The 16,915-nt window shown below is 37.0% G+C and overlaps 1 protein-coding gene across 1 annotated transcript; it reads right to left on the bottom strand.

Annotated features, from left to right (window-relative positions):
* LOC311302002 (uncharacterized protein) lies at positions 1 to 5,806 on the bottom strand. Its single transcript, XM_084427496.1, has 6 exons — positions 5,672 to 5,806; positions 4,372 to 4,981; positions 1,710 to 1,856; positions 1,463 to 1,527; positions 969 to 1,235; positions 1 to 400 (listed from the first exon to the last, which is right to left on the bottom strand). The coding sequence occupies exons 2-6, from the start codon at positions 4,955 to 4,957 to the stop codon at positions 356 to 358; spliced, it is 1,110 nt and encodes a 369-aa protein (XP_084283622.1). The 5' UTR covers positions 4,958 to 4,981; positions 5,672 to 5,806; the 3' UTR covers positions 1 to 355.
* Between the last annotated feature and the right edge of the window lie 11,109 nt (positions 5,807 to 16,915).

Here is a 16,915-nt window from a genome sequence, read left to right as displayed (position 1 = left end):
TGAAAGAAAGCTGCATTTATTTGAATGTTATTACAATTTAATGATATTACAATAAATATTCCTGTCACAGTAAAGCTGCATTTTCAGCATCATTATTCAGTGTCACATGTTCATTCAGATCATTCAGATGATACGGCACCCAAGAAACATTTCTTATTCACAGCTTCAACATTAGGTTCAGTCCTTGTAGTTTATACAATGGTAACAAAACGTTCATTTTATAAAGCTTATAGTTTAAACATACTACTACATTTGGCTTGTTCACACAAGCAGCTGCACATATATCACAATATTTTTTCCCCAGAGTTTACCCTATTGTACCATTTGTCGTTTTTGACTTCACAGTAATAAGCTGTCAGTCTGGATCACAGGTATTCTGTCCTTCCAAATCTTCAGGCACCTATCAGGAAATGAAAAACATGAGAAATGACCAAACTGCACACTTACAATAAATCAACTGAAACCATTTACAAGAAACAGGAAACAAAATGAGGAAATAATTAGAACTAACTTAATGACTAACTTTGATGTAAGAGATTGAATTTCAGAACTCAAAACTTCCTCCCGGACCCCAGTGGGAAAAAAAAAAGATGTGTTTATTTCTATAGCTTCTGTCACAGCTATAAATGCATCAACACAGATGCATGACCACACGGGGTCGCAGCATATGGCTTTACACGATGAGGATCGCTCTGATTGGTTGTAGGTCTATCCAATTGCGCCCAGAGGCATTTGAGCGACGTCCGTTGGCGACGCCCCTTTGGAAATGAGGCTTTGCCAGACCATAACTCAGTTACTACTGAGAATGGTCTGGTTTTAACCAGGTTATGAACTAACCCTTTTAATGCTAAAGTGGGAAAATATGCCAAACCTTCTTTGTGTTACATTTGCTACTCTGACCCAACTGTGGTCCACTACTTTACAGCAAAAAAAATGCTTTTGCTATTTGCTGCCTGATCTGTTTTTACCTGTCTATGGGCCGCACACATTTGTGTGAAGGAATCCTGTAGGTATTGATAACCAAACCCCATGATTCGACCGACCGTCTGGCTGCACAGTCCGGCTACTTTAGCAGTGAAGTCCAGGGTGAAGGCGAGTTTGACCAGCTCAGGGGAGGCGTCTGTGGTCTGGGGAAGAGGACTGGGGATCTGGGATATATAGCGATCCGCCAGCTGCTGGAAGGAGCTGTACGTCAGTTTCTGGAGGAAGTCCTGGACACCCTTATTCTTGCTGATCTAGAAGGAGAATTGTCATCATGCTGGTCAATATGACCGAATAAACCACAGAATGGTGTGATTGAGCAGTCAGAATGCAATGTCCTAAAGAGCCATGTAATAAAATGTGTTAATAATTAATTGTTTTTTCCTTAAAATAGCTTCTGTATATAGTGAATAACAGTCAAATGGCTGAACATTATGTCAAATGATAGGGACTCAAACTTCGGTAATGATTAAATGCTAACTTTTTGATCAATAATATCTCCATGTTGTTTCAGCAAGCTGATAATCCTCTCTGTATTGTCATCACCTGAGGAGACACAAGTGTGTACATTTACAACTAGTGATAAATTGAAACAAGCTTTGAATAAATCAATTAATAAGTAAAATCTCCCAGAGCCAGATCCCCCAGAGTAATCTGGGGGAATTTATTCTGCTCTAAAAACATGAATTGACTGGATCTCCTGCTAGTTATGTTTCATAGAGAATCACCTGAAGACCTGCTATTTCCTACGCAAGCACTAGAAGGCAGTGGAGCAGAATCATCTTCCGGACTGAACTGGATCTCATTCACAATCCACTCCAATTCCTCTGAAACTCTCTCAAAGTATGTATTACCGGAGTCCGGTATAATACTCACTACAGAGAGAGGAAGGGAAACAAGAAACCATTCACATACACAAGTTTTTTATTTATTTAGTTGATGTATATGGACCAATGAAACAATGACATTTAAGTTTGAAGGCCTGTTCACACCAGCATAAATATTTGGCACAAAAACTTTGCAGACAGGCTGAATGAAAATACAAATTCACTCCCAGACCGCTGATAGAAAAGCAGAAATGCTCCAGTTGCCAGAGTACACAAAACGATGCGCAAGAAATTTCCATTTCTGACACCTGCCTGTCGTGGAGAAAAAAGGAAGTCAAACTTTACGTACATATTCCGATTTTTTCATCGAACAATAGCAAATACAAGAGTACAGAGCCGGATCCAGATTCTTCCTCTGCTATTCAGTCAGTGTAGAGATGGGTCACTGACATTTAACAAATAATAATACATTCAAAATGTAACAAATATATAATCTACTTCATTTTCTTGAAATGCTGCAAACCTGCAGCTTATAAGTCTGTATTCTTACTGTTGTTGAGCAACTTTTTTCTTGAGTCTCTGTATGAATGTCTGGCTGATGTGTGTTGAGGGTTGGCTAACAATTTTAAAGGTCATTTTAAAGTTGATTCTCTTTCAGTCCAAAGGGATGTGATGTGGATGTTAATGATCGCCTGGGATTGCTTTCAGGGATAAAAAAATTAAAATAAAAAAACGTCCTAGTGTGAAACACCTAAATAAATGCTGACGTGAAAAAAAACTTTTTTCATTAGATAAATATCTAAGGTGAGGTCTATCCTCTCCTTTGAGGACTTGGAGAAAGAAAGTTGTATATTGCATGTTCAAATGTTGCATTGTATTTGGGTGTGAGTCAGACCTTTTCTGTAGGGAAAACAGTTCAGAGTTCAACTCGAACCTTGGAACTCACAAAATTCATTCACTATGCGTCTGAATATGGTTACTTGCATACTATAGAGCATTAGCAGGCGAAAAACAGTATATGAGCTGAATGGTTTTCATAGCACTCATGAAAGAGTAGGCAAAATGTACCTGGATGATCTACTTCCGGTGAGATTCTGAAGTGTGCACTCGAGGGACACTTTACTATCCCATGAGGCCACGGGAGAGGATTTATGAATGGAGGTGAAGCGATGACATTGACGCTGGTAAGTCACATGATAATGACAACATGGCAAATGTAGTACATCCAGATTACATACACACATTCATACTATATAGAACATACTTATTTTAGTGGTCAGGTTCAAAACCAGACGTAGTACCTACTAAACAGTATGCGATTTCAAGGAAACTAAAATTGTTGTGCAACCACCCCTTTATTCAAATGAAAATGTTTATTGCACCGAATTTCTGTATTGAACATTAGTCTTGGTGTGAACAGACCTTGACTCCCTAAATGACACGTTATTTCACCAGAAAAAAAATATATTTTGTCATCATTTATTCACCCTCAAGTTATTTTAAACCTGTATGAGTTTCTTTGTTCTATTAAACGCAAAGGAAGATATTTTGAAGAATGTACAGTTTCTGGTCCCCATTGACTTCCATAGTATGAAGAAAAAAAAAATACTATGGAAGTCAATGGGGAGCAGAAACTGATTGGTTACCAACATTCTTTAAAATATCTTCTTATAATATAGGCTAATGCCCCATCTGATTTTTTCCCCCTGTATTTCTATATGACATAGTTAAGCAATATCACACGAGCAACCAGGATTTTTTTCCCGAATATCTGCACAATTACAAATGTGATATTGACTTTATACAACAGTTCAATAAACAAGAAGTTAATATTGTGTTACATTTATGACAGAATATTACCAATATTGTCTGTTTTTGCTCTATTTGGCAAATAAAATTAGTTCCAAACAAAGCCACAGATGGTGTGTGTCTCCGAGCAACATTAATGAATCAGCCAATTGAACGAATCAGTTGAATGAATGACTCAATGACTGCCACCACAAACTGGAGGTTTTGGTTGCATATTTAAAGTATCATTTAATAAAAAAAAAAAAAAAAAAATACTATTTATAAAACATAAATTTCATAGCATTATTAATGCAATTGTAATTGTAATTGCAGTGTAAATACATGCAAATGTAAGCAAATACAAGTAACCAAACAGTTGATGGACCCCATTGACTTTCATAGTGTTTTTTTTCCTGTGGGGTCCATCAACTGTTTGGTTACTGACATTCTTCAAAATATCTTCTTTTGTGTTCAACAGAAGAAAGAAATTCATACAGGTGTGAAACAACTTGACTTTGACATAAAAGATTAATATGCATACATATAATAAGGTTAAAAAAATGCCACTGGAAATCAATTTAACGTGGCAGATATTGCTCCTTAATGAAAACGTTCATTTCCGCACAGAATTTAAAGAACGCTTCTCGAGTCAGCTGTCCATGGCAGGCCCAAACCAGCCAAGGTACCAGCGCAAAAAAAACACACAAAAAATACTGTCATTATCAATAAAATCTCCGAAAATATCAAGATTTTAGGCAATATCGCACTGACTCACCATCTGAAAGCCCTTCTTCGCCGCCAGGAACTGGAATGGAGTCCGTTTGTAATGACTCTCTCTGCTCAACATGTTGATCGCGGAACAAGACCTTTTTAAGAGAGTGTTTTTTCCTCAGAGTCTCAGTGTGGCCGGGTGAGCTTTCATAAGAAGTGTCAACCCCCCGTTCTGTTGTGGACTGTCCACAGTCTGTTTCTAAAACCCCTTCTCCGTTCACTTTCAGGTCAGACTTCTTCTTAGAGAAGAGGTTGAGAAAACCTCTTAAGGGAGAACGCCCCTTGGCTTGGTTCTTTGGTGCTCTCAGGCCCGTACACAGCAAATCAGATGCTGATGTTGTGCACTCTGGACACGTGCTGATCTTCAGAGGCCTCTCTGCTGACAGGCAGGGCTTGGAGGGGTCACTGGACGCCCGTCTGGCCTGGCTTCCTCGCTCATTCCTTTCCACCCTCTTGACTTGTTTCAGCTGATGTTTCTTGCATCCTTCATTCAGGCTGAGGCTCCGCTTGACGTACGTCTCTAACAGACATTTAGCACACTTCTGATCCAACAACAGCAGCTGAGAGTTACGGGAAGCAGACGTGAACATGTTTGTACTTTGCAATCACAATGTCTATAATGAAACAATATAATACTGTTAGAACCAAAAAACACACACATGAACACTGTATTTTCCTCTATTTTATAGCATTTGATCTATCCAAAATACACACAATTAAACACTAACTTTTCCAGTTCCACATTCTCATATTAGCTCATATTATTTTGTCTTTATTTTCTTATTACATCCCAAGATCTTCGTTGAGACTTCTATGACCTTGGTAAACATTATGATAACCAATGGTTGTGGTGAAAATGACATTGAAAAAAACATTTCCACCAAAAATAGGACTACATATGGTAAAAGTCACAGTTAGACCACGTGACTTCATTCAGTTTACAGTGCTATATTTAGCAAATATATATATATATTTGAGCAAATCTAAAAGGTTAAAATGAAACCATATCTGTTAAGACGGAAGTTAGGTCAGTGCCGTGTCTCAAAACCTATAGTGAGCTGCCTACTTAGATACTTTTGGGCAACATGTCCACGGTTATGATGGCTCCAAGTGCTTGTCCATAGACATAAACATAAATATATCTATGGTGCTTGTGTAAGTAGGAAGCTCACTAAGTTTTGAGACACAGCCTTTACCTTCGTAGTCTCCCAAAAACACTTTTCATTTGTTGAGACCGCCAGACGCGCTGTCCCATTCATTACACTTATATCGCGACATCATTATTTTAAGTAAATACACCTCACCTTATTGGATGTAGACCACCTTTAGACGTAGAGATCAAATAACTGGTTAAAAAAGTGCTTGCACTTGCAGGAGTAACGCGACAACTTCCCTGTAAGTTAGCGGTTCCGACGGTGATCACGTGACATTCATGAATCCTTTTTAGGCATTAGAAAACAACAACAAGAAGCACACTCTAGTCCACATGCAGGCTACTACTAATTGTCATTTTTAAACTCTCCACAAGATGGCGATATTCATTCAAAGTTAATTCTATTTATGCTACTTACAAAAGACACAAGTTTCCTCTCTTGTTGCTTGACAGAAATGCATTTCAATGTCCGCCATTTATGTTCCTTGAGCCTCAAATGTAATAGCGTTATAGTTACATTATCTCATGCACTGTAAACATTATTGTTGGTTTAACTTAGAAAAGTTACCTGGTTGTCTTACAATTTTGAGATCATTGAAATATATATATATATTTTTTTAGTTAGGATAATACAATTAAGGAGATTGGTTTAATCAACAGAAAATCAAAATATTATGTTATCTAATCCACATTAATTACCTAAGCTGATTTAACAAAAGAAAAAAATATATTTTTTACAGTGTTGCATAGTCTTTTTGTACGTCTTCAACTAAACTGAAATAATTGTAATTATGTGTTCATAAAGGCCTCTCTATTTTCTCTTTATAAACTGCCTTAGGTTAAAATATTTGGGTATTTCATTCTCTTTGATGAGCTTAAGAAAACCCAGCTCTTCTTCAGGCTCAGTATTGTATTCAGCATTGCGGTGCCCTCTTTAAAACACTTTCTAAAACTAATTGGAAATAATCAATGAAATATTTACAATGTAAACTGGTCTATTCATCAGACTAGGCTCGGTTAGTTCCTGACCATCCTTTAAATTGACAAACTGTCGGACACCTTATTTAATTATTCCGTTCCATTCCGATAACATCAAAACACTTGACAGCTTGATGACTGCAGAAGCCTATCACAGCAGAATTCAATCTGGCTGGCGAAACATAACCTGTGCTTACATAGACTGCGGCACAGCAGATATTCAACTTAAATTCCCTTAAGAGACCATACGCAAGTCAAAATAGGGCTTATCGTGAGATCCTGTGTCTTTTTGGCATCTTTCAAACAGATATAGGTCAGGGAACACCATGTTACCTCTAAGTCACCCAAGTGAATAATTCACTTGAGTTTAACTCAACTCCAGTAGTTTAATTATTCAGAAGTAGGTTAACACTAATGTTAGATTTGCTTGAAGTTGGTCAGCCAGGGAGAAAGGGGACATTTAATTCAATAAACAATAATATGCATAATTCTAAAAGACAGTGTAGCAACTTTTAAGTGCATGCAATGGAGATTATACAATTCAGAGAGATTTATAGATTTACAGTGTGATTTGTTTCCTAAACCAGAGCGCTCAGTCATTTGTGAAAAAGAAGTGCACTTTGTCATAGTTTTAAAAAGAGTATTTATTATGAAAATAATAAACCTTAAACAAATATACTTGAGTGTGAACTGCATGTAATGTTTTTCTGAAACTTTATTACATGTTACTTCAAATTAAGTGAAAATGTAGCCTATTATATAGTTTAAATTTATATTAAATGAAGAGTGCTTTGTTTGACCGACTTACATAGGACTTAAGAACATCTTTATTTGTAATTTCATAATTAGCCTACTTCTATTTGAAATCTTTTTTTTTTTTTTTAATCAAGCAGATAATATAATATTAATGAAATGAAAGGCCACTTAAATGCACTTAAAGAGAGTTCACTTTCATGTTTTTCAAGTATGTTCTAATAATATCAAATGAAAAAAAAATAAAAAAAATAATTTAACTGTAGTGTCTTATTTGATATTACATAAAAAATTTGTATATTTTAAATGAACTAAATAGCAATTTTATCATTACAAATGTGTAATTACAAATATATTAAATGCATGACATACAAGTTTTAATAGAAGTGACATTATATATTTCAGGTTACCATAAATGCTTGTCAGTACATTTATCAGTAACTTTAACCATATTTCAAAGACAATCGAAGTAATTATGAACTTACAAAAGTCCTACTTTAGTGGGTCAAAAAACACTCTTAAGTTCAGCTAATTGCATTTAATACAAATTTAAACTAAATTATATTTTCATTTGATTGTAAATAACAGGAAATTAAGTGAAAACATCACATTTAGTTCATACTTATGTTGTTTAAAAGTGTATTATTTGCATAAGTTCTTCCTAAAAGTATGATAAAGAGCAATTATTTTTCACAAGGGTCTTTCTGTTTTATGAATATACTATGAATTCAGACATACTACTTTTTTTTTGCATACTGTGTAGAAAGAGAGTAGGCATATTGGGATATGGGGAATGCATCTTATTGGACATTATAATTAAGATAGCAGTATTTATGTCTGTAATTGCATAAAATGATGCTTAGGTTTTGGACTGAGCATATGTTTGAGTTCAAATGAGATGGGCGTCTTCCATGTTGTTAGGAAGGTAGGGAAAGGAGAAAATGGTAAGATGACAATAGAAAGCTATTGAAGTGTATTGATTGCGTGGGTATGGAAGTTAGGACAGATTGAAAAAATATGGAGCAAAGGAGAAAGAGAGGACAGAGACAGATGACCTTTAGAATGATGAATGTTGCGTCTGGGGCTGCAGACTCAGAGGAAAGATGGACTATGACACAGACTTACTGTTAGAAGAGCAAAACACATGGGTGGTTGTCATGAGAAGAAAGAGTGACAAAGTGCAGAGCTTTAAAATGTTAAGCAGTCATGACTTGTTACTACCCCTGTCTTCAGATGTGCCCTGCTGGTTAAGAAAACAGGAGAACAGGTAAGCAGAAGTGAAGATTTAAAAAGATTGAGTTCACCTCTTTGTTTCCCTGTGTTCCCACTCTCATGTGACAAAGACTGTGCGTGATCTAATCGCAGCAGTCACATTTACTCACAAATTATATACACAAACTAAGTGAAGGGAGACAATAAGGAACAGGTGGAGATAAACAATTAACAAATGAATAACCATGGCACAAAGAAAACAAGAACTAACACAGGAAAACTAGGAAGTACAAAACTAAAACAAAAACCTCATGTTACATTTACACCGCTCCCCATTAGGCGCCAGGCACCAGGAGGGTGCCTTAAACAAAAAACAAAAAAAGTGGAGGGAGGGTTGCCAAAACTCTGGGGGTGGGTCCATGGGGGAGTTGAGGGAGGAAGAGTCCATGGAGAAGTAGTTGGAGGTAGTGACCATGGGGCGTCCCCAGTCAGGTCCAGGAGGAGGATGACCCACGGTGGAACTGTTGGAGAGAGGAGCCAGGGTGGAGTCATGAGCCCAACCAACAGACGTAAATCCGGGAAAGGTGGAGATCCAGGCAGAGTCCGATGGACAGAGAGACCAAGCAATACCGGAGGACCGGGAGGGCAAGGCAGAGCCATGGTGACGAGTGCCCGAGGTGGAGCCGGAAGGATGAGGTGGAACTGATGGGACTGAAGACTGAGGAGGAGCCCAACAAAGCCTAAGAAGCGGAGGGATGAGGTGCAACCCATAAGTCTGGAAGTCCGTGATGGAGGCAGAGCAACAGCTGACAGAGGGAGAGCTGGAGGGACAAGGGAGCCGACATCCCAGGTGGAGCCATGAAAGCTGAGCAGGACCAGCGGAGAAGAGGAGACATAGAAGCCAGATGGGACCAGCAGAGACGGAGAAACTTGGAAGCTGAGCGGTACCAGCCTGGAGATGAGGAGTCGTGGAAGTCGGGCGGGACAAGCCGAGACAAAGAGACCTGGATGCCGGATGGAACCAACGGAGGAGGAAGGGAGGAAATCAGGGCATCAATTATTACAAACGGTGTAAAAAAACAGATATCCAATGCTGGAGGATGTGAAGGACACGACTCCTCTTCATCCAACTCCACCAATATTCCCACTGGGACTGATATAGCAACCGGTTCACACACCAGGTCAGACTTAGAAGTGGACTTTGCCTCCTGGGCAAACATGGGAGGATCCCACATTGAAATAGCACCAAGTCCACATATTCTCGAAATGTCCCTAGAGGAGCAAGCGTCCTCTTAGTTGAGGATTGAGCCCTTCCTGGAAAAACACACTGTAGACACGTGTACACTTAAGAATAGCATAAGTTACTTTCACCTCATATTAAGTGTACTTGTTTACTTGTCTTTCTCTTGACTAAATGACATAATTAAAGCAATTTAATGTCATCAGTTTTATTCATTTTATATGGAACTGCAAGTCAAGTGTCTTTTAAACATTAATGTGGTGAGACTAAGTTTAGGAGAAAGAAACAAGAAAGAATTTCAGCTGGGTCTCTTGTCTGCTTGATCACAATCTCCGCGTATCGCATTGCTTCCAGTGACCAGTCGACAAGTCAAAGTCAAGAGTCCAAAGTCAAGAGTCCAGAGCCATGGACAAAATCTTGCTGTTCTTTACAGACAGCAATCAGTAAAACAATCTCCTATGCCCAGTCCTTCCTCCAGGGTCCTTATACTGAAAACCCTCTGTGGAAGACTCATATTCTTTTAGCTTTGAATCATATGTCATTGAGCAAATATCATAGTTGATGGAAGTGTTATTTTAGGGTGTGTTCAAACTTGTAGTTTGGTTCGCTTGGTTCATTTGGTCCAGACCAAAGAAAAAAAGAAAAAAAAAACATTTAGTCCTGGTCCACTTAGCGTACACATTAGCATTTTGACTATGACATGACACATGACTATAACGAGAAAAAACAGGTGTGCTTCAGCATTCTGTCCTTTTAAGGGGACATCATGAGACATCATGTCCTCTTTTTGGTTCGTTTAGATGTCTTTGGTCCGTGTTGCGTTCATATTTCATTTGAACCGCACCAGAGTTCGTTTGTAAGTGGACTGAGACCCATCTTTTCAGCGGTCTCGGCCCGCTTGTTTGGTGCGCACCAGGGTTCAGATGGCAGCGTTCACACTTATTCAAATGAATCACACTAACAGACCGATTGCATCAGAGTTCCTTTTAATCAAACCAAACATGCCAAGTGTGAAAACACCCTTAGTATCTCTTTTATCTCTTTGGATAAAAGTATCTACTAAATGTGTCAACGTAAATGCATTTATTTTATAGTTTTATCATTTTTATTTTAGTATTTCAAGTTTAACTACACTAAACTAAACTAAACTCAATGAAATAAAATATTTTATTTACTTTTAAATATTTTATTTTATTATAATTAACGTTTAATTTGTAAAAAAAAATATATATATATATATATATGGCTTTAGTTTTAGGTAATGATAATAACCATCATGGCAATTTACGTTTTAGTGAAATGCTGGTAAATTCGAATATTTTCGAATGTTTTCATATGATAAGTTTGGGGTGAGGTAAGAGTTTACCTTTTTTTCTAAAAGACGTACATCTTCCTACAACTCAAACTGTAAGAATTCATCGCCAGAACAAACTTGATCTTAATTTTCTAATGAAAATGAAACTGAAATTCTCTGCACTGAAATTTCAGTTGTAGTTATTCTTCACACAAGTCCATTAGACAAATCCTTGAGAGAATGGATTTAGTTCTGATGCAAACTGTGAAAGTGTGTGCCAGCTCATTGTGAAACGCTGTGCAGCTCTTTTGCCATGAATGCACATTCTTCTAGGAATAAGGCTGGGATTACAAACAATAAATTTTTAGACAATCCTGGGCATTATCAGCCATAATGATGTGTGTTTGTTTGAAGAGATTATTTTGCGAAAAGAATATCCTTACCACTAACTGACCTTGATGTTTCCATATGTGTATTTCCAATATATTATATTATATTATATTATATTATATTATATTATATTATATTATATTATATTATATTATATTATATTATGTAATACATAATAACTGTTCACACTTTTAGGGGGTCTTTTAATTGAAGTCCATTCCTCAGTATATATATTCTGTTGAGAGTCACAGTAATGTAATAATTACTTTTTAATGTTCCTTTTTAGCAACTATATTTTACTTGACTTCTTGTCACTTGTCAGTGCCTGGTTTAGTGCCAGCTCGGATGGTTCAGAGGATTTTCTCCTGACTCGTTAAACTTTCATGAGTTCACTCCATCTTTAACGAGTCTCTTTGATGGAAAGTTCCATGTATCTGCGGAGACCAGTGCATTGAGCTGGTTTGGTTTCTTGCAAAGGAAGGTATTGGTTATTTTTGGCTTGGTGTATCTGGTTAGAGGAGCAGACATAGTAACAGAGGCCAAAATCATCTGTCTTTGCTCTGTGCACAAACTTCACACTGTGCAAAGGCAAAACACTTGAGTCAACAGGACACAGTAACTAATTTGTGAGAAGACAAGAATACAGACAAGCATCTCTCCGCACTAGGTGTTCAGATGGGCAAGTTTAGTTGTTTTGAAATGCACACTGTGTCTGTTTAAGATAATGGGAAGGTCAATGGGTTTTCTGACTTGCTGAGGCAGTCTGTGCTTTTTTTATGCAAGAATGCCTCACTAAAATGTCTCACTTTTAAATGATTATAAACCACCAGCACTCACATTAATGATGTGCAGATGTACTGTTGTCATGTTTAGTTTTGATTTCTGTTCCTATGTTTAGTTCCTGTGTCTTTTGTTCCTTTCTTCTTCTTCTTCTTCTTTTGAGGTTTTATGGCAGTTGGAAAACCATCATAACTGTACATGCATTCCCGCCACCTACTTGTCCTTTGTTCCTCTAGGGTATGTTTACACTACAACAATGTACTAAAAACTGAAAAGTTTTTCCTTAATCGATCTGCGAAAAGGACTAAAAACGTTGTATTATTCATTACAGGCCAGTAGTTGGCGATGTCACTTTGTAAAGAAGCACTACGCACTTAGAAACTGAACACGTAATACGCATGCACATGTTCACGTTTTTGTAGTTTCGGAGACAATAATGGTATCGTTTTCAAAAACATGCACTTTGAAACCCATTTTTAAAGTTTGCATTTTCAGGCCCACAAAACGCCGTTGTCGTTAAAAAAAAATCAGTTTTTAGTTGAAAAATGGTATTGTGTAAACGGCCTCTAAGTTTACTCTGCTAGTTTGTTTCCATGGTTTCTGATTTCTTAATTGATTATGCTCACCTGTTTCTTGTTTAGTTCATTGTTGTATTTAGTGTGCTCTGTTTCCTCAGTTCCTTTGTCAAATATTTTCTTTGGTTTTCAAGCAAAGCTGTTCAGCTTGTTTTTCTCTGTGTTAGAGTTCTGTCTTTGTTTTAGTATGTAAATATAAATAAACATTTGCTACCTACAGATCCACCTCCTCTCCTTGCCTGACCAGCATGGTAACAACTGTATATATAGGGTTTGAAAAAAAGTGTCAAAACATATGTCCAATTTATCATGTAAAAGATGCAATTCAAGTTGAATTATTAATAATGCAACACTAAATTTATTTAACACAGGTTAACATATACAGCACACAAATTATGCTAGAATTTAGAATTTCTGTTAGTGGCATGATGAAAGAGTGGTGTTTATTTTAATACTGTTTGATATTGTATATATATATATATATTATAAATATGTCTATTTAAAAATGTAATTTATTCCTGTGATACAAAGCTGAATTTTCTGCATCATTACTCCAGTCTTCAGTGTCACATGATCCTTCAGAAATCATTAGTTACGGAGCACCTAAAGGGACATGGTGGTGGAAAAAAAAAATGGGATGAGAAACTTTGAGTTCCCCCGAGAGGAGCTTTGCATTCACTCTCAGAATAGTATTAATTTATTCAAAACAAATTTGTCGAACCATAGCGTATCAGTAACACTTTATTGTGATCCCTTTTGAACATTCTGTTGACTATAAGTAACTTTGTAACTACATGTCAACTAGCTCTCATTAGAGTTTTAGTAGACTGTTGTAGACTGTTAGGTTAGTAGAATAAGTTGATATGTAGTTGCAAAGTCACTTATAGTCAGTAGAATGTCTGTTGGAGGAGCATCAAAATAAAGAGTTAGCAGATATTAAGCAGATAGTCTAATAATACTCTAATGAGAGTTAGTTGACATGTAGTTACAAAGATATGCCTACTTATAGTTAGTAAAATGTCTAAAGTGGACCATTAAAATAAAATGTTATCCTAAATTAAGATAAAGTCTTAAAGGAGAAGTTCACTTTTAAAATGAAAATTCTGTCATCATTTAGTCACCCTCATGTTGTTTCAAAGCTGTATGAATTTCTTTCTTCTGCTGAACAGAAAGGAAGATATGTAGAAGAATATCAGTAACCGGACAGTTTTTGGGTCCCAATGACTTCCATAGTATATTTTTTTCCTACTATGGAAGTCAATGGGACCCAAAAACTGTCTGGTTACTGACAGTCTTCTAAATATCTTCATTTCTGTTCAGCAGAAGAAAGAAATTCATACAGCTTTGAAACAACATGAGGGTGAGTATATGATGACAGAATTTTCATTTTAAAAGTGAACTTCTCCTTTAAGCAAGAAAAAGTATTCCATTATCTAAAAAATCAAGGTTAAAGTGTTCAGACAGACTGTGTTCAAATAGAAGTGAAGTGAGTTTTTGAAGAGCTGAAATTAAATTGCTTCCAAATCACCTTTTTATTCGTCTTTAATCTTCAATTTGGTCAAGACCTGGATTAAAACACCAAATCTCCCAACTAAATTAAATGCATTCATTCCCAACTAAGCATTAAGCTCAGGCAAAAAGTCTTTCCCTGCTGAGAAAAAAGTGTTTAAGGAATATAGATGTGGTGAGAAGAAGCAGTGCAGAATTGTGCTGTGGGACAGAAATTCAGAGCAGTCACCAGCTGAAAACAGCCTGAGCATTGTCGTTATTTAGTGAGAAAGAAATCTAAGATTACACATGTAAAAAATTATGTTTCCATCATTATGCATGCAGGACACACTAGGTCCACCAGAAGTGATACAAAGATCCAAAAGCTAAATTAAAGAAGGGCATCACATAAATACTGGATCTCAAATAAAACATTAATCATAGTTTGTATAGGATCTGCCCATTCTTTTTTTTCTTTGTGCATAACTAAATACACTTAGAATGAAGAAGAAATGAAGATTCTGAATGAAAACATTCACAGTCTTATCGATCACAAGTTCAGTTTACCACAAGGTACCACAAGGCTCAGTACTTGGACAGTTGCTGTTTACTCCGTACATGCTACCCTTGGGAGATATCATTAGGAAGCCTGGGATTAGTTTTCACTGTTATGCCAATGATACTCAGCTCTATATCTCTTCACGCCCCGATGAACCTTGCCAATTCAAGAAATGACCGGAATGCATGGCTGATATACAAATTTGGATGACTAATAATTTCCTATTACTTAATTCTGAAAAAACAAAGTTTCTAATGATTGGACCAAAAACCTCTGCACATACTAACCTAGAATACTGTCTAACAATTGATGGCTGCTCTGTCAAGTCTTTGTCATCGGTTAGGAACCTGGGTGTGCTCTTTGATACCAATATTTCATTTGAAAGCCACATTTCTAGCATCTGTAAAACCGCATTCTTCCATCTTAAAAATATATCTAAATTACGACATATGCTTTCAATGAAAAATGCGGAACAGTTAGTTCATGCGTTCATGACCTCAAGGCTAGATTATTGTAATGCTCTTATGGGTGGTTGCCCTGCATGCATAATAAACAAACTACAGCTGGTCCAAAATTAAGCAGCTAGAGTTCTTACCAGAACCAGGAAGTATGACCATATTTGCCCGGTTCTGTCAACACTGTATTGACTCCCTATTAAACATCATATACATTTTAAAATATTGCTGATTACTTACAAATTACTAAATGGTTTAGCTCCTCAATACTTGAGCGAGCTCTTAACGCATTATAGTCCTTCACGTCTATTGCGATCTCAAAACTCTGGCCAGTTGATAATACCTAGAATATCAAAATCGACTGCTTGCGGTAGATCCTTCTCCTATTTAGCACCTAAACTCTGGAACAGTCTTCCTAACATTGTCCGGGAAGCAGACACAATCTGTCAGTTTAAATCCAGACTAAAGACACATCTCTTTAACCTGGCATACACATAGAAAAGTATACATTCCTATTATTCAAATCAGTTAAATGATTATTAGGCTGCATAAATTAAGTCAGCCGGAACCGGGAACACTTCCTATGACACCCGATGTACTCGTTACATCATAAGAAGAATGGCATCTACGCTAATGTTAGTCTTTCTGCTTATTCTGAGGTTTACTGTAATCAGCTGGATCCAGGCCGTATCCAGACCAGATGGAGGACATGCGCCTAGACACGACCACAACACATGATGTAGTCAGCCGGATACGGGCCATATCCAGACCAGAAGGAGGACCTGCACCTAGACACGACCACAACGCATCCCTGAAGTGTCAGCAGAAATTGTGTCAACTAGACTCTCATTGAAGGCTTCATCGATACGACAGCCATCAGCACTGATCCTCAACAAACCCGTCTCCATCCTGGTGTGATGACTCTGATCTTAAACCAGATGGAACTGGATAATATTCTGATTGTTCCAAACCAATCTGACTTCTGACCTATAATGCTGCCTGAATCATAATCATACACTGTTCGTTCATTGGCTAGAGGAGAACTGCCCCCCCCCCCCCCCCTCCCCTGACCCCCAACTGAGCCTGGGTTCTCCCAAGGTTTTTTTCTCCATTCTGCCACCTGATGGAGATTTGGTTCCTTGCCACTGTCACCTTTTCCACCTTTGTTGCCATTGGCTTGGCTTGCTTAGTTGGGGACAATAAATTTAACATTTAATTTAATATTCAACAATGATATTGATCTACCTGCATTGACACTATTATATAAGAACTGAACTGAGCTGGACGATGACATCACGGTTTACTCCCGAGTGGCTATATATATATATATATATATATATATATATATAAATGAACTAATTAATAACTTTTTTTAAACAAAACTGAAACATCACTGAACTGTGACGCTATTTTCTTCTGGAAACAAACTTTTTTTGCATTATTTTCCTGTTATCTCTGTAAAGCTGCTTTGAAACAATCTATATTGTAAAAAGTGCTATATAAATAAATTTGACTTGACTTGACTTTAGCACAATTCATAGCATCTGACCTAGAACATGACATTTTATTTTAATATTTAATATTTTTAACATTTTACTTTTTTTTTTTTATCCTAAAAAATATGTTCAAAGTATACCTCTGCTTGTATAGCATGCATGAAGGGGGGAAAAA

Source organism: Rutilus rutilus (genome assembly GCF_951802725.1).
Source record: "Rutilus rutilus genome assembly, chromosome: 13".
Taxonomy (NCBI): Eukaryota; Metazoa; Chordata; class Actinopteri; order Cypriniformes; family Leuciscidae; genus Rutilus; species Rutilus rutilus.
Note: the sequence above shows the minus strand (reverse complement) of the source record. Positions and strands in the feature narration are given on the sequence as shown.

Bases quoted from the DNA above. Each gene is read 5' to 3' on its own strand.
- LOC311302002 (XM_084427496.1), bottom strand. From the start codon at position 4,957: ATGTTCACGTCTGCTTCCCGTAACTCTCAGCTGCTGTTGTTGGATCAG. The intron at 1,857-4,371 runs GTGAGTCAGTGC...CTCTCTCTGTAG, and splicing joins CGAAGAAGGGCTTTCAGATG to TGAGTATTATACCGGACTCC. The intron at 1,528-1,709 runs GTGATTCTCTAT...GTGTCTCCTCAG, and splicing joins AGGAAATAGCAGGTCTTCAG to GTGATGACAATACAGAGAGG.